Source organism: Haemaphysalis longicornis, unplaced genomic scaffold (assembly GCF_048455015.1).
Source record: "Haemaphysalis longicornis isolate Haplotype H1 unplaced genomic scaffold, Haemaphysalis longicornis Haplotype H1 scaffold_177, whole genome shotgun sequence".
In the NCBI taxonomy this organism is placed as follows: domain Eukaryota; kingdom Metazoa; phylum Arthropoda; class Arachnida; order Ixodida; family Ixodidae; genus Haemaphysalis; species Haemaphysalis longicornis.
Window position 1 is genome coordinate 91,029 of NW_027526280.1, and position 26,056 is coordinate 117,084.

Here is a 26,056-nt window from a genome sequence, read left to right on the forward strand (position 1 = left end):
GCCTGCCGAAACTCCGCAGGCATCCACCAGCGCAGATTCTGCGCCTGCTCATTCAGATGCTTCTGAAGACGTGCAGTACAGTACAAGCTACGAAGTACCTACGGCGTCCTGTTCTACGAGCTCAGGTATGTGCGCTCTCACGGCGCTGTTTGTATGGGCTTGGTCAATCGCTCACACAGCATACGAGGCAGCGTAGGCTGTGCAGGAGCTGTTGCTTCTCGCGCTGCGGTGAGCAAAAGTAAATAATGGTTTTCTCCTACCACGATTCGACGTGCTGTTAGGCGAATTTAGCGTTGCCACTTCGTCATTAAGTTTAATGCTTCGTTGGCTTTGGGTTCCAGGAAACTACGCTAACAGTATAGTGATGCTTTTTTAGCCCGAGTGGCGGCATTTATCGAGTGCCAAAATAAAGTGGCCATTGCAACAAGTGGCCCACCGGTTACCAATTTTTAGCGCATACGCAGATGTTCATGCCAACAGTACGCTCGTATTAGCTAGCTAGCTGAGCATGAGTGCTGTGAAGCGAACTTGACAGCATTCACTTGGGAATGAAGACTGTTTTGTAGCAAATCCAAGAGGGTACTAAAAATGAACTGTTCTGCGAATGTCACAAAGCAATTAAGTATTTCACTTTTCTGTAATTGCGGCGTTGGCCGTACGAGTACATATGGGACCTGAGATATCAGATAATCCAGGTATCCGGGCTCATTACTCGTTTTTTTTTTTTTTTTATTTCCAGGCGCAGATGTTTCTTTGGGAGCTGCTACTTGCTTGCCTGTGCACGTGCCATCAGGAAGGGCAAATTCTGATGCCCAAACTCGGTCCACAGCGACTCAAGCAACACTGAAGCCCCAGATCAGGAGCGTTCGTGTTCAGGCAACGCGCACAACGAGGGAAGTCGGTACGTACCATCTCACAAATAGCAAGCAAGTTTTTGACAGAAGTGGTTGGTTTATTAATGCCAGTGGTCCATCCTTACGGATAGCAACTCAGAGATCTGAATGCTGGAATTTCGTTTCAGCTAGATAGGTAATGCAGATTGTAGACACCTTATCTGACAGCAAAAGTGTGTAATGCAGCTTTTCTGTGAAACCACTGTGTGTTGCTCTGCTTTGATGTTTTCCATTTTTGGTTGAGCCCACCTGCAAAGGCTACACTTATGTTGCATTACTTTGGCTGTATGATAGACTGCGAGGTTATCGTTGCATTCACTGTGGTAATGACAGTTCCACTTGTGAACCACTGCTCTCTCAAATACATTGTGATCATCACATTTCCTAAAGCACAGCATGTGTAATAACTACCGTCAACATTAGTGCTGAAAACCTGACATCACACACAAATGTGCATTAAGTCAATGTGTTATGATGACTTTGTTTTATTTTCAGCATGCCAGACTGAAATAGGCATCCCGGAGCTTGTCCTCATGAAGGAACTACGGGAACAGTGCTCATCACCGGTGCCATCTGAGCCATCTTTTGCATTTGAAGATGACCCGTGTGATTCCACTTTCGAAGCACCTATTTCGGACAGCTCAGCCAGGTGAGTGCACACTTGAAGGGACACTGAAGAAAAACTACAATTCAAAAACACTGATATATCGCTCTTACACATAGATTTTGTTAAATAACATAGAAAATAGTGAAAAAGTGAAGACAGGCATCACCGCTAGTGGCTACACTGCACAACTTCCACTAGAAGGGGTTAAGACTATGGGACTGATATTTTGACAATACGCCTTCACCTGGATGTTTTTTTAGGGTAACGTTTGATTGTCGAAGAAAACAAAAAAGAAGGCAAAAACCACTATCATAAGAGCCCAGCCAATAGATCGTGGGGGACCCTAAATGCCAAGCAGTTAGTTTGTTTTGGTGCAACACTCGCCCAGATAATTGTGCAGCCGCTGTACATTGCCTCTGTGCATTGCTACCTTCATTGTGACCCTCTGTGTGGTTTGCCTGCGCTGCTAAAAATACTGTGAATGCTTCTTTCGGCTAAGTACAGTATTTTCAAGCGTATGCACCGGCTCCCCTGGCTGCCACTTGATGGCACTACTTGTCCACACTTACGGCGGTACCACTATGTGAGGAGACAATAACACCAACAGTCGCCCGCCCTAAAAGGACAATATGTTTTTCTTCCACCAATCATCACTACTGATCACGGGTCCCATGAAAGAACATTTTGCATAGTGGTCCTGAGCAGCAAAGGATGTGCCAGTTGGAGAATGCATGACTGATTTGACCGAAACTGACCAAACTGCTTGGTACGTGGTAGCATTATAGTGTGCTATAGGGACCGGGCAGCTGGACGGGTGGCACCACCACTCGGCACTTCCCTCGTCAGTGGACTGAGCCGGTGCATTGGACTGCACCGCCTCCCATTGTTTTTGTCATGTTTGCTTTGGTGCTTTGAATGTTTTGGTGGCGTTGTAAGCCGACATGTGTGATGAAACGAAGTCTAGCCAGATGTGTTGGGTTCTTAGATGAAGTAATCACTACATAAACTTGTCGGACGCTTCTAAAGTTGGGTATCGGCTGCAATGGCATGAGCGCTTTTTGCAGCGATCTGCGCTTGGCTCCACCCGTTCTGAGTACACATAAAACAACTATTATTAGTATTATTTTCTCCTTAAATACACTAACGGCTACGCAAACTTGTTGGATGCTTGGAAGGTTGGGAGTGGGCTACATTGACACGAGCGCTTATTGCAGCGCTCTGCGCCTGGCTCCGCGCTATCTGAGTAGGAATAAAACTATTAGCAATATTAGTATTCATTTCTACCACTTTAAATTATCTTCACTGGTTTCAATGACTACGGTACCCACGCCAGCCTTAGCGCTGGGATACCTCGATACGTGTGCTTTGAAGAGAAAGGCACCTGCATACGAGATGGATTACCGTGTAGCCGTAGAAATGTTGCGGCAGTTTACACTTTCTGTGACCGTGAGCTTTGTGCCTTCGCTTTTGGTAAGCGACACTGTGACAGCATGGGAGCCTGAAAGCCGAAGTGGAAATCCCACATTTGTGGTGGTCATTTTATCAAGAGCCAAAGTTATTCACCAACTCAACAGCCCAAACTACAACCCATCCCTCCTCCCCTTCCCGTTTTACCACCTGCGTAGAATAAAGGCTGGCACCGATAGTTAAAAAATGTGGCAGTGTTAACGTCAGCCGGTGTTTTTTAATGCTTAAGTATTCTTTACAAAGTACCTAAAAAAATCGTGTAATGCCTGGTGAAGACACCAAAAACGCGCGATTAGTTGCCTCAAATATGGGTGCATCAGCCAGAGTCCTCCAGCAACAGACACATTTCCGATACGCTAGAAAAAGTTTAGATTTGGAGAGGGGGGCATGGAAGTTCAAAACTAAACAGCAAAATCATCTAGCCATTTACCAACTAGCCAGCAACCATTGAAAGTCTTGTAAACTAATGATTCTCCATGACAAGCAATAACGTTCTACTATCATGCGGTATTTATTCTATCAACGATTCCCGATGACTGTAATAAGAGCATTTCTGTGAAATTAAACACGTTTCAGCCGTAGGCAATGAAGTTACGGAAGCGTCGTCCATCACAATTTCTCTTTTGAGGTAAATCTTACAAGACACCCCCCAACTTTGTCTTTTGCTTGTGCACGACGTCGATGCTGTTTCGTCATCAACTGCCAGAGGCCAGCGCTGCAGTATTCCTAGATCGGTTGCACACACCGGCTTTGTGGGAGCATTTAGCTGCAATATACTCCTCGATACGCGAAACTGCATGCAGGCATGGAAAAATTGCATGAAGCAACGAACTTTCACTTCCAGCTTGACTTCCAGCTTGGCGCATTGAGCGTCGTCTGCTATTTGTAAATACTGAGTATGGGCGCCTCGTAAACGTCACATCCACGCCCAAGATTTACCGATCTGAAAAGCGCACGTGGGGTTACATACGCTTTGCAAGCCGCTCCGCAGAAAAACGACAGAAAGCCATGCACAACTACGCTGCGCTAAACGCCACCGGCATTCCACTGACGAGCGGTTCGCCACGGGCGGCGCTGTTCGCTGAAGCGACGGTGGTGCCATACAACGGCCGCCTGGTCCCTATACATCACTGCTGCCGCACCTGCTTCCGGTGTATCATCACGTCAACAACAGCTGCAGGAGCCACTGTTTGCGTCATGGAATTGCTGAGAGGGGAATTGGAAAAGGAAAGGCGTTGTTTCATTAGCAATTGAGGCATCTTTTGGCACTGAATCAATGCTAAACTTGCTATGGAAAGGGCAGACTTTCATTTGAAACCAACTTGCTCGTTGCCTACAGTGTCTAATAAATTTGTTATGCTTTTGTGCGCATAGTGTATGCAAGTGCTGTATGTTTGACAAAGCTTACAAACCCTTCAAGAATAACAATATATATGTATGTGTAAGATGTACAATTTCTTTTACTTTGCTTTATTTTCTGCGGTTTTTCAGTGCCATCCCTGACAGCCACCAATCCGCAAGAAAATTTGTGGTGTATGAAGACTGCCTCATACAGCTCTTCACCTCGTGCAAGCACTGTGGGTTTCGCACAGTTCCAAGCTTGACGGTAAGAGACAGCTTCAGGAAGGTTTTTTTTCTAACATGCCCTTGCAATATTGCTGGGCACTAGGTGTGTGTATGTGTGTGTGAGAGAGAGAAAGGGAGAGAGAGAAACCCAACAGTCTGGAATGCCAGAGTTTCATACAGCAATAATAAAAGAGGAATGTGGTGTAGCGAACGTGTTCCACGATGGACATCATGGGTATAAGTGGGCTCAGACTGGCAGACTAGGTTGCTGACGAAAAGTGCTGTTGGTTGTATTACGCAGCCAGTTCAGTTTTCATCATGGTTTTGTTTGCACGTCTTTGCCAGTCTAGGTAATATGCGGCGTGTTGGAAAGGAGCGGTCAGAAATACTTTTGATTTTGAACTCACTGTCGAACGCATGCCAGCAGCATGGCGAGGTGAAATGTTCTGCATCCGAACATGCAAGCGGGGCGGGTTGTTATTTCATTGACCACAGAGCATGTGACAACTTTGACTACGAATTGGAAGTTGCAATGCCACTTGCGGGGCAGGGTGTTTTATTTTCCAAAATGACAAAAGCTGCAAAACATGCTTGCCAGAGCCAAACTTTTTCATCTGCGGGTTGCAGGTTAGTTGAGTGTTCCGGTTTCGGGCTGAAATTACTTTTCCAAGCGTAAGGATTTTCCTTTTTTTAGGAGAAAAACCTAATGGAAACATATATGCACATATACACTTCGAACATAACATAGTGAACATGTCTGGCAAGATTCCACTCCACACATCCCTGACAGCCTCAGAACAGAGAAGAAAAATGCCAACAAACACATTCTGCACACAGAGGTTGTGCCTTCATCTCGCGATTGCAACTGATTAATGCGAACTTTTGGTCCGTAAATAGACATGTGAAACGGTTCATAAAGCTCATGCGTTAATATTCTAGCATTCTTGACTAGCTCGTGTAATCAGAAATATACAGTGTAGGTGAAAGTCACGGATCATTTGTTGTCAATCGTTAACCTTTGTCTCGTCCTCGTCACGATGCGTAGTCAGGGGTACGTTAAGGGACCGTGCAGATAAAATACAAGTTTGTTTTATTAAAAAAATTTCGTGTTTTGTAGTGCCCCCAGTGCTTGTCCAGCAGCAAACAATGCCGTATTCACTGAGAAAATTGATCTAGGTCTAAATTTTGATTCTTCCACCAAATCGTGTGTTTTCGTGACGTCTGCAATAAAGTCATAAGTGTGCATGTTTAAAAGAACTTCCATTGCATCATTCGCCTCCGCACTGTGGGAGCAGGATGAGCAGATGGCGTCATGCTGATGCCAACTGTGAAAAGGCATCGGTTCTGAGCTTTCTCGTGTACGCTGATGAAAATGGATTTAAATATGTTGTACTGAATGGTTACTGTGGAAAGTTGCTGGGAGACATCTCCATATACCAAGGAAGCTTTTTACCTAATTGTCTCGGCTTTGAAATTTTATGTCAGTACTCCTTTGATTTCCCTGATGCAAAAGAGTTGTGGATATCTCTTTTCAGACACTTGGCTCTCTTGCCATTGTTCGCACCATGTGCCATTGTGGTGTGAAGGAGTGGCGTAGCCAGCCGATGCAGGCCAAATACGCCATGGGGAATGTGGAGCTGGCTGCAGCCATAGTGTTTACTGGCTGCAGCCCCATGCAGATCATACGATTCCTCCAGAATGCTGGAATATGTTGCTTCTGCGAGAGGACGTTTCATCGCCTGCAGGCTCTATACCTCCTTCCGGCTGTAGACCAGGTAATGAGGTCAAGGTGCAGTCGTAGCCATTTCGTGAACTCATAACTGCAACCATTCTGTTTTTAACCTGTTGCAAATGTGCGGCATTCTTTAATGGAGTGCTGCTTGGTCAATCCAGGTTTGGAAAAAGCAGCAGGTGGCACTTCTGGAGGCTATGAAGGCGTCGGGAACCGGGGCCAAGCTGGCAGGAGACAGCCGGGCAGATTCGCCGGGACACTGTGCTAAATTCGGAACCTACTCACTGCTTGACACTACCCTGAATAAGATTGTTGACGTCAAGCTTGTGGAGGCAGGTGGTCAAGTTTTTCTGAATCGGCTTACTGGTGCTTCTATCCAGCATGCCAAGTCTTTTGATGTATACAGCTGTGCACTCTCCAAACACTAGTCTTGCATGACAGCATCACAGCTAGCCAAGAAGATGCAGGCAGTCAGTTAAAGCAGATGTGCCTTTTCCGATAAGGCACAGGACTTTTGAAAGCGGTTAAAGGGACGGACAACCGATTTTTGTCTTGTATATGTTCTCTAGCTCATATGAAAGCCACCGTTTTATATAGCCCGGTAACCACAAGCAATGTTTAAACAAATTGGCGGAAATAATTTTAATTTGGCACCAAACTTTCTGAAATAAGAGGGGTGGTGGTTCGTAGTGTCGAAACTTGACACTACAAACCCGCCGCGGTGGCTCAGTGGCTAAGGCGTTGCGCTGCTGAGCACGAGGTCGCGGGTTGGATTCCCGGCTGCGGCGGCCGCTTTTCTGAAGGAGGCGAAAAACAAAAACGCCCGTGTGTACGAGATTTCAGCGCACGTCAAAGATCCCCAGGTGGTCAAAATTAATCCGGAGCCCTCCACTACGGCGTGCCTCATCGCCTGCGTTGCGTCGGCGCGTTAAACCCTACAATCAATCAATCAACTTGACACTACAATATGTGTTCCTGTCACGTGACCTGCAAACCTAGCAGCTACTGTAATTGCTGAAACGTTTATACACTTATTGAAAACCTTCTAACACAAGTATTGGAACAAGTTAAAATTGTATATGTGTTTTGAAACATTATTTTGAAAATTTTACAGACACGTCTCCCGCTTGCGCTGGGTTGCTCTCGGTGCTGCTAACTGAGCCTCCGTGCCCGGAATCAACGGCAGCGTTCAGTAAACCGACCCAGTGAAAGAGCTTTGACGATTCTGCCTGAGTCAGGGGCGTTTGTTCTGCCAAAATATTGGATTTCAGTTTCCAAATACACCAACAGCAGCTTAAAAAAAAAAGATCGTGTCTGGGGAGAATCGAACTTCCGACCTCCGCAATGTGAAGCCAGATTCTGCCTATCGTCCGTCCCAACAGATGGCGCCTTCGTGCAAAATAGACTGGTGAATTAAAAAAAAACCGCACACAAAGGAACAAGCAACCTGCGATTGTTTTTTTTACCTGGGCACAAGTTTTTAAATATCGCTTTTCATCTCTCATTTAGACAAAAGTATGTTGCCGCGCTACTGTATGTCAAGGCTGCCAGCATGATTTTTTGGGAAGACACATACGGCTCGTAGATCAAACAATTCGATTTAAAAAGTTCTAGAGTGTTATCCGCAAAACCGTTTCTCGTGTAGGTGTTTCAAGTGATGCCCTTTCATTTGGGATAGAGAATATATACTCGACAAAAATCGGTTGTCTGTCCCTTTAAGAAAATGCATGACGAGATGAAAAGCAGGCTTGGAAATGTTTTGAAATATTGGGACATTTAAAACATATGGTGGAATATGTGAAAATACAGTAATACCTCGTTAACTCGAAATAGTAAAAACCGGGAAATATTTTGAGATAAGCGGATTTTCGAGATAAGCAAAGTTGCACGAATTACCACGAAATGTCGAGTTCTTTGCAAAAAAGGCACTACTTAGCAGCTCTTCACCAGCGGCTTCCAATCTTGCTTTTCATAAAGGTTTTAAAGAGAAAAAGAACACACAGGAGACGATCACGGGCTGGGTTTTGTAGCCCTGCAATTTTACTTAGCATAAAAGAACTGCGTAATGCTCGTCTGCTTTGCGGTCGCACTTGGGCCTAGTAAGAAATTTTCTAGCTGCCTGACGCATATCATCAGCCGATCTTCCCCGCCGCTGCACTCCACCTTATTTCACAGCAAGCGCAGCAAATTCCCCTTTTCGGCAGATGTCGGCACCTCTCGAGGAGGTTCGTCGTCATCGTCCCCCCGTCTTCGCCGTCCCCTCCTTTTGCGGCTATTTCAACGATTTCGGCGTCCATAAGTTCTCCAGTCACGCGTGCATACTGCTGTACCTTTGCGCATGTCTCTACCGTCACATGACGTGCCGCAGGGTTGCGTGACGAAGTTCATATGCCTCTAGGCTCAGACTTCACGCTTGGGGAAAACATCGGCTTTGTGATAGGCGTGGCTAAACCAGAAAGAAATCGAGGGACTTATGCGTGGCAGCATCGTACGAATCTTGTGAAACGGTCGGCGGCGGCGAAATTTTCGTTCCCCTCTCAGTAAAGATTTCGAGATATCCGCAGTTTTGACCCAAAAATACTTCGAAATAAAGGGCTACGAATACATGGGACGTATAGGAAATGGTTTGGTGCCTCGGAAAATTTCGACTTAGCCGATTTTTCGAGATATCCGAGTTAAAGTTAACGAGGTATTACTGTGCTTCTCTCACAGTAACGTTTCGCAGTTTGAGAGCTCTATGTAACGCACAATACAAGCTGTAGCCCTTGCTGCGGGCACTTTAGAAGCAATAGAAAAAAACGGGCTTCGTGGTGAATAAGGCCCACCCTTTCCGTCTTTATTGCAGGTTTATTTTCAGTGTTTATTGTCAGTGTTTATTGCAGGTTGGCAGTGACCAGAAACATTTGAGGTGCCAATGTCTAAGAGAATGTTCTTATTTGCTTTGAAATGGCAAAAAATAAGAGATCAGTGCTTTTTTGAGAGGTTAGGGGTGTGTGACAATATGTTGGTGTTGTGCCTGTCTTGCCTTCATGTGTTACATTGGTAACATTCCACAGAGTACGGAGGTGCCATCAAGCAACCACATGGAGCTCGAGGGACTCAAGAGGGCTCTGAAAGAGCTCACTGACCATGGTGTTCGTGTCACTGAGGTAGTGACTGACCGGCATCCCCAAGTACGGAAGTATTTCCGGACGGAGCAGCCTGATGTTGACCATCTTTTTGACGCATGGCACGTCGCCAAAGGTTGGTTTCACTGCTGTTCTTGTGGTTTAAAATGGTGTAGGCTGGTACAGCGGTTGGGCAGCCTTTGGTAACAGCTTTTTTTTTTATCAACAGAGAAAAGGCTGTTCATCTAAGCAGAATTCATGCCTAACTCTTGCTCAGCATCTTTGCTTTGGAAAAGGCCAGCTAGGAATAATGCAGGCTAAAATTTTAGGAGATGAAACACCATCTCAAACATGAAAACCTTGTAATTTTAACACGAAAGTGTTTTATGCCCGGCTACACAAAGATTTTGGTGACGTGGTATCCGTCACGGTAGTGGCGTCTCCAGAAAAAGTGGCATTGATGCGGCGGCGCCCGGTTTCAATCCCACGACTCTCTGGCCGTTACGGGAGGTACGCGGTGCTCTTCCGACTGCACTACGAACAGACGCGTGAATGGGACGACAAACGCACCTTATAGCCTTCCTTTCATAGGGTGCTGCGTGGCCTCTGCAATCTGCTGCCTGCGCCGCACCAGCGCGGCGCCGGCAGCAGATTGTGGAGACCATGGGTGCTGCATCATGACACTAATGAGCGCCGACAGTTGGTGGCTGGATGCCAGCGCCTACGTGTACGGGGGACGCGCATTGTAAGCTGCAGAGAAGCCGACTTGCGCATGTCGCGCTCGTCACCCAGTCCGCTGCTTCTTTGCTCCTTTCACTGCAGTGGACCGTGTGTTCAACAAACGATTCGCTGACAACCCGTTTGTTTTCCTTCGCAAGGACGATTTGCGAGCACCTGTGGTTTCAGTCGGATTTATGCAACGCTCTGGCGCGTCTAACGGTGCCATTCTGACGAAATACAAATAGCAACGTGCAAGTTCATATTGATGCACAGTGAACATTCAGCTGGTCCTGTGAACGCACATTTCACTTTCATGTTTTACTGGTTCCTATGGAAGAGGAAACAACCACATTTTTTTCTGTTTTCCAGGGTTGAAGAAGAAGCTTGCGGCAGCTGCAAAAGTCAGGGGCTGTGAGACCATAGCCTTGTGGTCGCACTCCGTTGTGTTGCACATGTACCATGCCGTAGTGGTGGGTGCAGGTGATGGCGAGCTGGCCGTTGCTGTGTGGCTGTCCATGCTCAATCATGTGCAGGACGTTCATGACGGGCACAGCGAGCTGTACCGCACCTGCCAGCACGGACAACTCCAGCCACGCAAGTGGATTTACCCAGGTTTGACTTTGTTCCAATTCTATTTCATGACTTTGCCCCTACACTATTCCTCCGTGCACATGAGCAACGAGTGTTTGCTTTTAGAAACAGAAAACCATAAGCAATAAGCATAGCCTCGTGTATTTTACAAAGCCAAACGGATTGCGTGCTTCCCAATGCGAGTGAGTGGTACGCCTGCAGTGCCCACATGTCGCAAGGTGGGGCCCTGATCTGAACCGGGATCACACAACCTTATCTGAATTCGAAAAAGGCTTGTGCCTGGTTGCCAAGGCAACCAGTGTTTGAGATTGCCAGGTAATGACACTTGCACCAGCGTTGAAAAACTCAGAGCCGCGGCGGAGCACATTTTGCCAACGTTGCAGCTTTCCACCACGCGTCGCCCCAAAATGAACCATTCACGTGACTAAAGCGCTGGGAAGGCTATCGATTAGGGGAGAGTGGCCTGAGTAGGAAAGGGCTTGGTTGGCCGGTCCGGGCTGATGCGTTTGGCATTGTAAAAATACAGGAGGCGATGCAATAAGTATGGGTCTCTAGGCTGCTGATGAATCGTGTACAGTCGAACCCTGCAATAACGAAGCCGCCGGGGAAAGCCAGAAAATTTGCTTTTGTGGGAATTTCGTTGCTGCGAGAATGAAACAAATGACCGGAAAATTGGCCACAAACCAAAAATGTATTTCCCAAAGTCGGTTATATTACTTCGTGAGCCTTACCTTGCAGCCAACGTCACAGTTCAGCTCTCACTGTACAAGTGGTTCATTGCTAGTCGTCGTCCGCACCCAAGAACAACGAGGTTGTGTCAAACGAATCCAAAACATTCCATGGGTTCACCTTCTCTGCACATTTTTTGCCCTGGCCCTCGGCACCGAGTATGTCCGATCATGCAAGCGAAGCCCAGCTTCTTCTGTTTACAAACTTTGCTAGACAGAGTGGCACCTCGTTGCACCAGTACTGTTTAGAAAACTAAGTGAGCACCGCTTTGTTGACATCCAGAAAGGCCACATCCGTCACTGTTTTGTCTTGCACACGTGCGCTGTTGAGAACTGGTGGGATCCTTGCTTTTCAAAATGGTTGAGCTAGCTGCAGGCGTTTCCAAATTCGTCGGCGCTATCCTCCCTTTATACTCCCTTCCTCCACTTGGGCCACTGACTTGGGCGACGATGGCTGCATTATCTCGTAGCGATAAAAACCTCCACTTTTGGGCTGGCGAAGGCATTTTACTGAGAGCAAACATGCCAATCGCCGCGCACAAACAACAAACGCACGCGCGCTGTTCAGCGGTAGTGGGCTAGCGTAGCCCAAGCCAAAGCCGCGACTTGAGTCACCATGTGTCGGTGGTGCCGCTGCGAGGCTGCCTCCACGGCTGCCACCACAGCGGCCATGCAAGCGTGCAGCAGGGTTCGCACAGGTCCTTGAAAACCTTGAAAACCCTTGAATTTAGAAGTGTCAATTTCAAGGCCTGGAAAGTCCTGGAATTTTTAAAGGGTCCTTGAAAACCCTTGATTTTTCTGGAGAGAACCAATGGCCCTATCTTTTCACAAGAGTTTATAGTGTTTGTCGTGGATTTTAGGTGTTAAAAATGTAAAGAAACATTGTAACAATCAAGTTTCAGTGTATTGCATGAAATTACGAGTTTGGTGGATTGTCATTATTACGAGTCAACATTGTGAACAGCATTCCTCAATAGAATCCATGTCATGATACAATCCAGTGAAGGCCAGCTTCTCTTCTCTATCTTGCATGTTCTATTTAGTCTGTGGACGGCCGCTCATTGCATGTTTGCTGTGCCTCATACGCTCCATCTGCGTTTGCTTTTACGTGCAAATGGTGGACGTGTACATAGTTATTCCTGCCTTGCAGCAACACTTGCTGATTTAATTTCAGCTCATATTCTTGCTGACAAAGCAGAAGATGCAGGCAACATTATGAAGTTTTGAAATCAAACAGCCTCAGCAAAACACCAAGAAAAAAGAAAGACCTCTAAATGCCAGCTGTCAAATAAAAAATAAAACTGGGGGAGCATTCACGAACCCGTTAGCGCCTATCTAAATGTGCACTAATGTGCTTGGGTATTGGGCAATAACGAAATTTCGCACTGTGTTGAAAAAGTTGTAAATAATCGCAGATAAAACATTAGACGGCGGCCTTGAAAATGTGTTTTCTGGTCCTTGAAAACCCTTGAATTTTTGCTTTTGAAGCTCGTACGAACCCTGGTGCTGTGGCAGAAGTTTACGCACTTTGAGTACAAAAAGAATGCATTTGACCACTTATTGAACACAGTTAACCTCCAATGGGTAGGTAAAATGCTGACCTAACTTGCACCGAATTTCGTTAACGCGGGATCAGTTTCCAAATTTGTTTCATTGCCTTGAGATATAAAATACATGGACGTCTATGGATGTTCGCCGGGGATGCGCAAATATTTTGTGCCGCGGGATTTTGTTATCGCGGCGTTTGACTGTAATTGGAATTTTCGGTTCATTAGAAGTGGTGTGCTGCTCCAGGCAATTTTGCCTGCAAGCCAGTGGGAGGAATCGTTTGATCATTGTAAGCTAAAAGCGAGTATCCTACCACTGCGCTACATTTTGAAGTCTTGCGATCGCAGTGCCCCTAACGAATTTTACCCGTTTTTGGCTTCACTTTTGATGTATCAACGGGGTAAGCGTTTGAACTACTCTGTGTTGCAGTTCACTCTAGCGATAAGTCTGAAATACCATTGCAACCCGCGCTGTCTGCTCAACTTTGCGGCTAGTTATCGAAAATTGTTTCTGAAACTTGATTTTACATACGTGGAACTATCTTTCATTTGGTTTTATTGCTGCAGGAACAGATGCATATGACAAGCTGCGTTCCATCGTCAGCACGAAGCGACTCCTCGACGACATCCGCCAAGTGTCGCCGAATTTTCAGACTTCAGGAGTGGAATCGTTTCATGCGATTATTAATCGCTTTGCGCCAAAAGCATTGTCGTTCTCCAGCGCTGGAATGGAGGCACGGTAAGTACAATAAATGTAGACTGATCATGTTATCTGAAATGCAACGCACGTAAATAGGTAATAAAGTGGAGCTGGCCAGCACGTCCAGATAACATTTATAATATCTGAGCAGTCAGTTTTGGGAAAGCCAGACCTACATGGTAAAGTTGACTGCAGCTTAACAAAGTTAAAAAAATTAAGCTCTTTAATGTGGGCAGGACTGTGGAGGCACAGTAAATGTACAAGCATGCGATGTAAGCTTTCATCGTAGTGTCGTACCTGACTGACCACGGAAAAAAAAAAAAGCAATGGTTCAGAGTAAAGCCATGGACACGAAATCATGCGTCGCGTGAGTGTCGGCATCGTTCGGCGGCACCACGCCAACCCGCAGGAGAGGGCGAGTAACTGCAAGAGACCGACGAAGTCACACGTCAGCCGCTGCGTCAATGTGTGTTGGGGGACACATTTGTATGAACTCTGTCATCATTTAATAATTATTTTTGACCGTTTATGAGCAGTTATTCTGGATTGCTTAAATGCAGTAATCAGGACCCTAGATTTGCCCTAAAAAATACACTTGCCTTATTTTATTTATTGCTACGAATGCTTGCGGGCCAATTTTGAAATCCTGCAAAATGCATTTCAAGTTATCACCGTCAAATCTGAACATAATAAGGGTGGTGGATAAACAAAAACGAACTTCGGACCATTTATTTCCTTGCAACTTGGTGCCCTACCTTGATGTTATGTGTACCCGCCGCGGTGGCTCAGTGGCTAAGGCGTTGCGCTGCTGAGCACGAGGTCGCGGGTTCGATTCCTGGCCGCGGCGGCCGCTTTTCTGATGGAGGCGAAAAGCAAAAACGCCCGTGTGTACGAGATTTCGGCGCACGTTAAAGATCCCCACGTGGTCAAAATTAATCCGGAGCCCTCCACTACGGCGCGCCTCATCGCCTGCGTTGCGTCGGCGCGTTAAACCCCCACAATCAATCAATCAATAATGCTATGTACGGACTGCGTAAGAAAAACAAATTTCAGCGCTGCCTTGCTACTGAGGTTAGAGCCGAACTTCAGTTGTAGATGAAAAGGCAAGGTACTCTGGCACCCTTTGTTTACCCTGCAAAAAATGGCTGATAAAACGCCCACAGCAAAAAAAAAAAAAAAAAAAAAAAAAAATTACAGCGAGGCCTTGCCAAGATTCGAACCATGGACCTTAAAAACAGAAGCCAAGCTCACAGCCTCTCAACCACGCCAGGACACGGGCCGGATGTCAAGAATTCGATGTACTAAGCTAGGTTGCTATCGAATATTGTCAGGTGTGTTTTATTTTGGCCGTATGTAAGCAATATGGGCAGTGATAACGCTTGCTTCTTATACACAGATCTCGGAGGCGGGCCCAATTATGCTAGTACTGCAAGCGATGTAACCAAAGCTCCCTTATTTGGGTCAAGAAGAGCTATCGCTCTCCTACGCTAGCCACGGTAGCCGCGAATGGAATGGAATGCGCGGCTAGAATTCTGGCACTGATAACGCTTGCTCGTCATGCACCGTTCTTGCAGACAAGCCCCTAGATGCTAATACTGCAAGCGATGTAGCCAGAAATCCCTTATTTAACTTGGAAAAGGTTATGGCAAATCCCCGATTTCCCCGATGAGAGCCAAAGAAGCCACGAATGAATGAGCGCTTTAGAAAAGAAATAGCTTGCAATTTGTCTCAAGGAAGCCGATTACCGCATGTTAAAAAGAAATTGGTTGTTTTCTGCTAAAAGGAATGACCCAAAACCAGACGGACAAGAAACCCGGACGCTGCTGCCCGCTTTGCGGTGCTTTCTCGCACCGCGTCGACGCCGATATCTGGCGAGCATATACATCGGCCTTTTTTTTTCCTTAGTGCTGCCACAGCTTATACTTGCCAACCTGAGGATTTTAATCATAAAAATCCTGTGACCAAGTTTACATGCAAGGATTTCTAACTTGTCTTGTTAGCCACACAATAGGATTCCAGATTGTGCCGTTTGTATGTAATGCACTTGGGCAGAAAACTTGAATTTATATCACCCCGAAATTCATATCAGCCACAGCCGTAATTGAGATTCTACTGGGTACCAAGGTTTTTTGCACACTACATTTTGTGAAATCTGTGGCGGAATTTCTGAAATTGTAAAGAAAATCTAAATTCGAACATTTCACTAAGAATTTCAGAGACTTAATTGGCATGCAATGTGCTGTTTTGCATGACAATTTGCCACAGGTGTACACTGGCGGCCCTGCACTACAACGAAAATGCGGGTAGAGACCAGGCGGTGACCAAGGCTGGGGAGCCGCGGTGGCAGCTGAACATGCCCAAGGCTGGAACTGGGGACTGCACTGTGGTTGCAATCAAGAAGCCACCCACCTACAGTGCGTATATATTGGCATTCAAGTTTTGAGGGTGACTGCAGTGAAGTGCAGCCACTACCTGGCTATAATAACGTTTCCCACTCTGTATGGGGTCATACATTGATGCTACTACCCCTTCAGGACCTGCATATCTGCTGTTAGAATGGCCACTTGCAGTAACCATTGTTTGAAGGTTAGCGGTTCATTCAAGTCTATCAATCTACAAAACTCTAAAAAGGTGTCATTGAGTGCTGCACTATAGCTCAGCTGTAATGTAACACTGGAGTCGGTGTTTGGAAGGGTACTGACATTGGCTGTTGGCATTAGTGTCTCTCTGTTACAAAAGCATCTACTGGCATTCTGTGCAGAGTATGTGGCACGTCTTCGGGAAGCTGTGGATGACATCCTCATCACTGGACCTCCACCACCTGATGATGTGTTGGCTGGGAACTGTGTGCTACCTGATGAGAGCTCAAGTGCCGCTGCGCTGCTGGGTGAACCTGTGGAAGAACAGCCAGCTGTACCAACCACTGCCGAGCTGAAGAAGGCGCTTGTAGCAGCCCGCATGTCACGATATGGATCAACATAGGCAATCGACAGCGTCTTCTATCAGAACGGGCACCATCTTTCAAAGTCTCCTAACAATTTCTATCATGTTGAAGGTCCAGAGGATTGTGGCCCTCAGAACATTCTGGCTGTGTAGTCTTTCCACGAAGCCCTTGCTCATGTGCAGCCAAGTAGCCGGTCCCTTTGTCAAATCGGCAACCAGGTACAGACCGACACACCGTTCGCACCTCCAGGTGCGAACAGGAGGTGTCTGTTGGGGCAATATCATCGGCGTACATCAGGCTGGGTAGGCGCTGTTGGCTCGTCCTCCCCTGCCCTATATAAGTCCGTTCAAACCGAAGGGATGTTCCACTTCCTTGGGGATGAACATCGTCTGGCTATGGCTTCCTTTTCCAGGTGCCTGCCCCTTCTCAAACATGGTGTCAAACCTATCTCTCCATGCCTGGCACTGCATTGGGCTTAGGCGCTTCAGTAGGATTGCTGTAAAGCCGCCCAGACCTGTCGCTGTGCGAGTTTGGATATGGATTAGGACACATTTCGATTGTTTCACTTACTGACCCAAGGCGCTCCCCGAAATCTTCTGTATTATGCGTTCTGGCCTGCCCTTTCCCATACGTGCGTGTCTCTGCATGGGTCCTGCAGAGTGCATTCATGCTGCATGTTGCCTGAAGCAGGTTCTTTGTTGATCACAGCTCCAATCCCACACAGCATGGGCTCTGTGCTGTCCACCTCTGCAAAAGGATCTGTATCTCTTGGTGGCCATATTGCTGCTTAAACCTGGCATGTTTGTGTAAGCGTTGTACATGTTGCCAGAAATTATGGAGTGCCCCCTGCCTACTCTTTTCGAGTTCTCAAACAAATTCATGTTTACTTGTCAGATTCTGCCATTTTCTCTGTAGCCGTCCCACGGCTGCTTGCAAACTGGCTCAGGTTGTTAAACCCGTACTGCCATGTAATCTTGTCGGCGTGCTTCCTTCCTCTCCTGTAGTGCAGATGGGAAAGCTGTGTTCCACCAGCTCTCCAGACCATTCTTGGTAGGTTGGTTTTGACCTTGCTTTGTCTTTTTCAAAGTCTGCATCTGTTTGACCTACTTCAAGTACTCCACCTCAGGACTTTCTTGAAGCAGTTAAGCAATCTGTTCCACCAACTGCTCTTGTCGGAACACTAGCACTGACCCTCCTTCCACATCTCCCGAATATAAGCCGCAGCCGGTTACTTCCTGGACTTCGGGTTTCAATTTTGTCAATCGTCATTCTCGTAAGCTTCTCATGAGGTCTGGTGACATCACTGCGAGCTCAATGGCTGATGATTGCTTTCCTGGCGACCAGGTTTCTTACCTCTCACACTTGTGTTGGAGGTTTGTGACGACCAGGTGTCTATGGTGTCCAGCAGCTCCTGGAAATTTCTGTCTCGCATCATTACGGTCTACTGGGTGGCTGTTGCAATTCCCTAAGAGCAGCACCTGGTGTTCAGTTTGAAGACACTTCACGTTGTCTCTTAGGCACTTCTACAGCTTCAAATTTTACTCCCTGTCGGCCTGTCTGCACTACATCGACCCATCAAGACACCTGCCAGCCACAGATGATACGGCATTCTAGGTGCGCTCTCAAACACCAAAGGTCCCATCAGAGCAGTACTCCGACTCTTCCTCCTCGATACGGCATTCTAGGTGCGCTCTCAAACACCAAAGGTCCCATCAGAGCAGTACTCCGACTCTTCCTCCTCATTTCCAGCCCTCCTGTTGCACCCTTACCAACTCTGTTTTCACCAGGTAGCTCCCAAAAGTACGATTCTGCCACTGTGCATAACCAAGTGCTCTCCCTCCAGAGCTTAAAAAGTATCCTCCGATTTGCTTAGGGATCTGCCGCCCTCCTCATCTGCGTCTATTTCCGGTTGTGCGGACAAATTCCACTTGCAGTCCCAGCTGCCGATTCAAAGCCTGGACCAATGCGTTCCACTGGTGAATTTTGCTTTGGGTATCCTTTCCTCCCCTCCATACTTGGGATTGCATAAAGCAAGTAGTGGTTCTGTGAGAACTGCTGTACCCTCTGGCTAACCTTTCCCCTCAGCCACTTCACCTACACCATCAGCCGCCGCCTATTTTTCCCAGGTGCCGCTCCTGATTACTGTGCTCCTGTTGTCGTGTGGTGAAGTAGTGTGTGTGCCATTTGCATTGCAAAAGTGGTGTTCACATGTTTCCCTGTGGACATGGCAAGATTGGTCTGTTCTGGTGACATGCTCTATGTTATTGCAGTATGGGGTATCTGCATGTGCAAATTTTGTTCACGTGGGGATGTGAGTGACCTTGTGGGTTTTTATGAACTGCACAAAAGAAAATTAACATGTGGATAATTATTTTTGCATTCTACTAATTGACTTTTCAGTGAGAGCTATGTTTGGGTTATTATCCTTGTTTATGCATTTCCAATTGTTTGGAAACCTGCCACAGAGTTCCTAAAGTGTGTGTTGTTACCCAGTTTATTCTTGCTAAGGGGAAGTGGGTACTTGGAAGAAAGAATGGAACGCGCGAGTCATCTCTGAGGTTAACTTGGCCTGCATAAAGTACCACCAATGTTGGCAGTATTTGTGCATTTGCACCTTATCTCCCACTTTCTGAGAGGCTTCCTGCCATGTTTCTAAGCCATTGCAGCTGTCTGTCACTTCCTGCAGCCAGCTTTATGATCAACACCTGCGTGTCGATGTGTGCACATTTTGTTGAGTATTGCAAACTTCTACCTCACCTGTTTTTTCTTTTTCTTTTGCTGTAATAATCAGTAGATCAGGACTGCGGGGGCTTTCGGGTCTGTTGCGTTTTTTTATTACTCAATGTTACAAAGTGAGAGATGGGTGTGGGCCTTTTTTTTACAAAAGTAGAAATAAACTGGCCAATGAGTCCCAAGAAGCCACCAGCACCTGCTCCAAAATATAATACCGCTGCCATCACTGTTTCGGTTATCAGGTTCCTATTGTCACCTTGATACTGATATGCAATTTTGTTATGAATGATCACACCAGAACTTTGAATAAACTTCATTTATTTCTCTTCAAAACTCGGGGTACTTAAATCCCGTGTATGCTTCCGATGGGAAGGTGTCCCTGACACTGTTTACCACACAGCTGGGCAAAGGGACCCGGCGGCCCGCACCCAGGACGTGCCAAATCCACCGCACGAACTGGCGGTACGCGGTGTACCTGTAGCGGCTGAAATGAAAAACACGTTGCAGCAGTTGCCGCAAGGCCAGGAAAACCACACTGCTTTGTTCGCAACAAACCAAGTATCTGTTGTATTTTCTTTGCTTCCTGAGAAGCTCTTTTCAATGGATCCTTCTGATGGGTGGCATTTCCACGTAAAGATTGCGAGTTTTCATTTTCGAAGGTTAGTGAAAATTAAGCAGTCTTTAAGGCGACGGTATGTCAGCGAGTTGGCCAGGATCTATAGCTTCTGTATAAATGTACTTTTGCTTGGCCGGGATAATTCTCTGTACATGGATGACAAGCTGGCGAAGCTTCCTGCACAGTGCACGGCCTTCCTAAAGGTTTATCTTTCATGCATTCATGTTCCTAGATTTTATTTTATTGGTTTATTTTTATTCGTTGTAATCATAACTCCGAGGCACACATACCCCCCAAAAAAGACACAATTGCATGCGCCAAGTTCCTTTACACTTTATTTTTTTCCAATGCACGCCGCTCCCAGTGGGAACCGAGTGCTCCCCGGGAAAGCCAATGAATTTTTTTAAACGACAGACGATAGGTGTGGACGCCAATGACTTTGCAAATTAATACTGCCGTGAGACACAAGCCTTCCGCCTGAATAAAGTTACACGCACAAATAAATTGGGCGTCTAAATCACAGGAAGGGACACAAAGAGCTTTGCGCCTACATGGAAGTGAATAGGCGAAAATAAAGCAAAAGCAAAAAAAATGCAGAAAAGCCATATTACCTGTGGATGTCCATGCCGTCCAGGAGTGCTGGACGGTTCTCCATGAGCGCATAGTACGCGATTTCCAGCGCGTGGATGTTGAGGCAGCCGTCCCGAAAAGTCTGGTGGGAAGTTATGCACTTCTCACCCTCCGGCACCCGGGCATCCACGCGCGGGATTTCGCGGCAGCACCGCGATTCTGAGGAGCTGGACATTGTGCGGCACAGACCGCACTGACACCTGCGAAGATTGCATTTGTATACCTTATCCAAGTTCAATGCAAGCGCGCGAGCGCACTATTTGGTGTACACATGCTACAGCTGCGCCGATATCTTTATGCACGATTTTCTTTTTCGTCTGCTTGTTTACATCCCATACGAAGTCTAGGCCGCCGTGGCAAAAAGCGAAAAGAACAAGAATAAAGCACACCCGTTTTGCATGCGGCACGCGCGCACGCGTCCATTGTATTGCTCCCATTTCATAAAATCACACGTGCTTGAAAAAAACAGGCCTCGTTTTTAAGAATGTGTACGAAGTTGCTGCGCATCGACAGCCGTGGGACGCTACCAAAAGGAAAAAACATTTCAAAGAACACGCACAAAGGTACCGAACGCGAAATCACCGGAGTGACTAGTTAGCATGCACTTGAAATTCAAATAAAAAAGATAGGACCTACAGGAAAGCGGCGTTATGCTGTTTTTTTTATTAGTATTATTATTGCCGGCTGTACATTTTGCGTGAAATAAATCAGCCTACAGGTTTCGTATAACCGCGAGTAGCTGACTTTTCGTGGCAAATAACGCTGCGGCGCGGATCGGCAGGCATGTAAACAAAGGCTTTGCACACCGCGTCACAGCTTATTCTACGGCATCACGTAATTGTCTGGTCCAAGCAAGATTTGTTTTTTTGTTCAGCACAACATTTCTGCAAAAATTACCAACGCTTCGCACTTCCGTATCTGGCAGTGCATAACGTAATGTAATCTTACCAGTCAGTGTTTCCGAGCCGCCACGCTTCTGGGTCGTCGTGCTGGACGGCTTCGTTGCTGTCCGACTCCTCGCTCGCCAGCGGGTCGAACTTAAAATGTTCGGCCGCGCGTACACCTACAATGTCAACGTCGTCCAACGACCACGAATCGTCTGAGTCGGAAGACGACATGCCGGTGAATGCGCGCCGCGCCGCTCGCGCTGCGAACGTCACAGTTTCTGTACTTACGTCATGGGCTCTGGGCGCCTGCTACCACAACAGTGACGTCAAGTACTAGGTCCTGTCATGGCGGCCGCTTCGCTGGTGTTTGAGTCGAAACCGAAACTGACACGTATAAAGAAGGCTGTAACTAATTATTTACGCTGCTGCAGACCATTTAATGTACCATTCTATGATCACTGGGGTGGTAGCCACCCATTGCAGCAAAAAAAACGCAACACGAAATTTTCGTGTCAGTACTCCTTTAAGGGAGTCCCGCAAGAGAAAGACGAATCGCTCGTGGAAGTTGTGCAGAAAATTGCTGAAAAGGTTGGCACAACAGTTGAACCGTCAGATATTGACGTTGTGCATAGGGTGCCAACCAAGAACAAAGAGAGTAGTAACATCATTGTGAGGTTCGTGTCCCGAGGAGCAAGAGACAGGGTCCTGCAAGACGCCAAAAAGCATAGGCTTGCAGCGAATGACATTGGCTTCAGCGAAACTCACCCAGTCTTCATTAACGAACATCTGTGCCCCGAGTACAAAGCACTTCTCGGAATGGCTGTTGCAAAAAAGAAAGAGAAAAACTGGCGGTTTGTGTGGGTATCACAGTCGAAGATCTTGGCGCGAAGGACGGAAAACTCAAAGACAATTCACATAGCAAGCTCTGGTGACCTTTCTAAGATCGTGTAAACATCATGTCACAGCAACTCGTAGCCTTACCCAACTCGTACTAACATGACCAATGCCTTTACATCTGCGAAGAATAGTCCAGAAACATATGCGCTGAACCTACTTCACTGTAATATTAGAAGTATCAACAAAAATTTCGATACGTTACTCGCGTTACTATCGAAAACAAATGCTCAATACAGCGTTATTGCTTTGTCAGAGACTTGGCTAAGAAAGGATGAGTTTCTAAACCTCACAAACTACAAATTTGTTTCCTGTTCAAGGGAATCTGGTCCGAGAGGTGGGGGAGTGGCATTGTACATTTCGTCTACGGTAGAATATAAGAAGATAGAAACGCTAACAAGAACAAGTACCGGTGAAATTGACATGCTGTTTGTGGAACTTCAAAATAACCTCACAATCGGGGTAGTATACAGGCCACCTAATTCCAGAATACCGGTATTTTTGGAAATACTGGAGGACTTATTGCAATATCTTACGAATACACATAGCAAAGTAATTATCTGTGGGGATTTTAATATAAACACTAATGACAACCACAACACCAAGTATCAGCAATTACTCCTTTCTTATGGCTTTCACAACCACATTTCAAGCCCCACAAGGGTTACGCAAACGTCCTCATCCACTATAGATCATATCATTTCTAACCTAGAACTTGAAAAAGTTGATGCCGGTGTTATACAAGAAAATGTAACTGACCACTTCCCTATTCATATAACGGTGAACATTGATCGTTGGCAGTCAACGAAAAATACAGGACTTAATTTGCGGAGGTGGGACTACGCAAAAACGAAACAGCACCTCCAGGAAAAAGACTTCACCGCAACTTATGATAGCGACGTCGACAAGGCTTACAACAATTTTTTCGCAATGTTAGGATCAAGCTGCGTAAAGAGGCAATTCACTTCTCGAAGAGCAGAGTACTTCACAAACCCAATCTGCCCCTGGATGACCGATTCTATTCTAAAAGTTATCAGGAACAAAGAGCACTGGTGTAACAAAATGAAGCAACACAAGAATAACGCTTATTACAAAGAGCAGTACAGGATTGCGCGCAACTTATCACTTGCGCTTATGCGCAAGCGTAAAAAACAATACTATAGCAACCTCATTCTAAAAGCAAACGGGAACTCGAAAGAGATCTGGCGAATAATTAACTATATTACGAAAAAGCAACAACCTTGTATTAAATTGCCCGATTCAGACATTTTAGGCTGTGACACTTCACGTCTACTTGAGATGTTTAACGAATTTTTCATCAATGTCGGGAACCAGTTTTCATTGAATAATAATGACGGAGAGCATAACCCAATTTTGCCCGCTCCAATTCGAAATAGTTTTGCTTTCGAAGAAATTACAACGGAGGAAATTATACAAATTACAAAACAGATGCCAGGAAATAAAGCAGTCGGCCCTGATGAAATTACAGTGCATGTACTAAAAGAAAATATTGATATATTATGCCATCCTTTAAAAAGAATTTTTAACCAATCCTTTATAACAGGAACTTACCCGGAAGCACTTAAAACTGGGAGGGTAACACCAATATTTAAAGCAGATGACCCGAATGACATCACAAATTACCGTCCCATAACCATATTGTCATGCATAAACATCCTGTTTGAAAAATTAATAGCTAAGAGAATGATAAGTTATATTCAAAAATATAATATTTTGAACCAAAATCAACACGGGTTTCGCAAAAATTATTCTACAGCAACGGCCGTGCACTCAGTCACAGAAGTAATTTACAATGCCCTTAACAACAATAAATTCGCTTTAGGCATATTTTTAGATATAAAAAAAGCATTTGACTCTGTAAATCATGAAATTCTCCTCACTAAGTTAGAACGCTATGGGTTTCGAGGGCCAGCCATAAAAGTTTTCAGAAGCTAATTAACTAATCGCCAACAATTTGTGCAGATAGCTCTAAACAAATCGTCAGTGAAACAAGTAACCAATGGAGTACCACAGGGCTCTGTTTTAGGACCAATACTCTTTTCCCTCTTCATTAATGATTACCCTAATTCCCTGTATAAAGCGCAAGCCGTCTTATATGCAGACGACACCGCTCTCATTATTACACATCCGTCACTTACTGAAATTCAGTCACTCGGAAATAACGAACTACAGAATACACTTAATTGGTTCAATGCGAACAAGCTCTTGTTAAATATTACAAAAACAAAATTTATTTTGTTCTCCTCGAACCGTAAAAAAGGGCCGAAAGTGTGTTCCTTAAAAATTGGACGGATAAAAATCGATCAGGTTGACCAGTACAAATATTTGGGAATAACTCTAGACTCTTCACTTCATTGGGCACCACATATAGAAGAATTAAGTCGGAAACTAGCTTACGGATGTTACGCGCTAATTAATGCAAGAAAACATTTTGATAAAGAAACCTTACGTATGATCTATTTTAGTGTTTTTCATTGTCACTTAACCTATTGTATAGAGTCATGGGGATTCACCTATGCATCATATCTAGCACACATAAACATTCTTCAAAAAAGAGCCTTAAGAATCATGGCATCAGCTTCAAGGACTTCACCCTCCGCACCAATTTTTGACGAACTTAGCATAATGCCTTTTAATATAGTTCGTGACTATAAAACGGCCCTTCTTGTTAACAGAGTTCTGACTCTGAATACACCTTACCCGTCATCAGTTTTTTTATTGCCTCTGCGGGATACGCGACATGCGTGCCATAATAACCTCAATTTGTCAAAAGTGTATAATGTATATGGTCGTCGTCTAATATCTTTTATTGGGTCCAAAGTATGGAACCAGTTACCTTTGGATATTAAGTGTGTGCCAAATTTTGCACTATCATTAAAGAAATATCTTTTGTCCGAGTGTTATACTTCTCCTAACCCATAGAGTATTATTTGTTTGTAATTCTAAGCTATCCTGTCTTTATTATTGTTTGTTATCTGAGCTATCCTGAAGGGATTATGTACCAACACCATTTTGTAATGGGTCCACACTAGCCTTGTCGGCTAAGGACCCAGATGCGTCATTCAAAGTTTTGTTATGTATCTTTTCTTGGAATAAAAGCATATTCTATTCTATTCTATTCTATACCAGCTGACCTAGCCATGCCTAGGTTTTGGGTTCCTGCGCTACCTGCGATAGCCCACCTAGTCACCTTGGCTCAATTCGGCGTTGCCAGTGTCCTGGCGAGCGTGACTTAGTGGGCGTTTACCTCCCTCCCTATTCCCCCTCTTCCCCATCCAGCGACTTTCGGTCCTCCCTTCCTAATAAAAGAATGTATAATCATCATAGATCTAGATACGCACGGCGTATATTTGGCGGTATTTTTAACTTTATTGGGTACAAAACTTCCCCGACAGAAAAACACATATTTTAAAATTTATTCCGAAGAACCTCAACATCAAGCTCAGCGAAATTGAGCCAGTTATTTTAGAAATACTCAATAACTGTTGTGTCGTTAGCTTAGGGAAGTATTCGTAAAGACATTCAATGATGATGAAAGTCGTCTTTTCGCGAATCTCTTCGTGTGTATACGGTGTACGTAGCACCCTTGGTATAAATATTAATCACTGGCCTAACTGTTCGCCGGAGGAAAGTGGCTTTTCGTAAGAAGATGGCCTCTGGGACTACGCGGTGA

The 26,056-nt window shown here is 45.6% G+C and overlaps 3 protein-coding genes across 3 annotated transcripts; 2 read left to right on the forward strand and 1 right to left on the reverse strand.

Annotated features, from left to right (window-relative positions):
* Positions 1 to 1,393: 1,393 nt before the first annotated feature.
* On the forward strand, positions 1,394 to 6,914 carry LOC144166521 (uncharacterized). Its single transcript, XM_077696030.1, has 4 exons — positions 1,394 to 1,542; positions 4,459 to 4,573; positions 6,069 to 6,308; positions 6,427 to 6,914. The coding sequence occupies exons 1-4, from the start codon at positions 1,427 to 1,429 to the stop codon at positions 6,691 to 6,693; spliced, it is 738 nt and encodes a 245-aa protein (XP_077552156.1). The 5' UTR covers positions 1,394 to 1,426; the 3' UTR covers positions 6,694 to 6,914.
* A 3,721-nt stretch (positions 6,915 to 10,635) lies between these two features.
* Positions 10,636 to 16,692, forward strand: LOC144166525 (uncharacterized). Its single transcript, XM_077696031.1, has 4 exons — positions 10,636 to 10,704; positions 13,526 to 13,697; positions 15,924 to 16,072; positions 16,420 to 16,692. Exons 2-4 carry the CDS (start codon positions 13,687 to 13,689, stop codon positions 16,638 to 16,640), a joined length of 381 nt encoding a protein of 126 aa, XP_077552157.1. The 5' UTR covers positions 10,636 to 10,704; positions 13,526 to 13,686; the 3' UTR covers positions 16,641 to 16,692.
* A 2,755-nt stretch (positions 16,693 to 19,447) lies between these two features.
* LOC144166526 (uncharacterized) lies at positions 19,448 to 21,991 on the reverse strand. The gene is made up of 3 exons (XM_077696032.1): positions 21,530 to 21,991; positions 20,563 to 20,781; positions 19,448 to 19,819 (listed from the first exon to the last, which is right to left on the reverse strand). Exons 1-3 carry the CDS (start codon positions 21,697 to 21,699, stop codon positions 19,663 to 19,665), a joined length of 546 nt encoding a protein of 181 aa, XP_077552158.1. The 5' UTR covers positions 21,700 to 21,991; the 3' UTR covers positions 19,448 to 19,662.
* Between the last annotated feature and the right edge of the window lie 4,065 nt (positions 21,992 to 26,056).

Coding starts and splice junctions, on each gene's coding strand:
- LOC144166521 (XM_077696030.1), top strand. CDS start 1,427: ATGAAGGAACTACGGGAACAGTGCTCATCACCGGTGCCATCTGAGCCA. Junction 4,574..6,068: donor GCACAGTTCCAAGCTTGACG/GTAAGAGACAGC, acceptor ATCTCTTTTCAG/ACACTTGGCTCTCTTGCCAT. Junction 6,309..6,426: donor TCCTTCCGGCTGTAGACCAG/GTAATGAGGTCA, acceptor TGGTCAATCCAG/GTTTGGAAAAAGCAGCAGGT.
- LOC144166525 (XM_077696031.1), top strand. Junction 16,073..16,419: donor CAAGAAGCCACCCACCTACA/GTGCGTATATAT, acceptor CATTCTGTGCAG/AGTATGTGGCACGTCTTCGG.
- LOC144166526 (XM_077696032.1), bottom strand. CDS start 21,699: ATGTCGTCTTCCGACTCAGACGATTCGTGGTCGTTGGACGACGTTGAC. Junction 20,782..21,529: donor CGGCTCGGAAACACTGACTG/GTAAGATTACAT, acceptor CAATCTTCGCAG/GTGTCAGTGCGGTCTGTGCC. Junction 19,820..20,562: donor GACGGCATGGACATCCACAG/GTAATATGGCTT, acceptor TTTTCATTTCAG/CCGCTACAGGTACACCGCGT.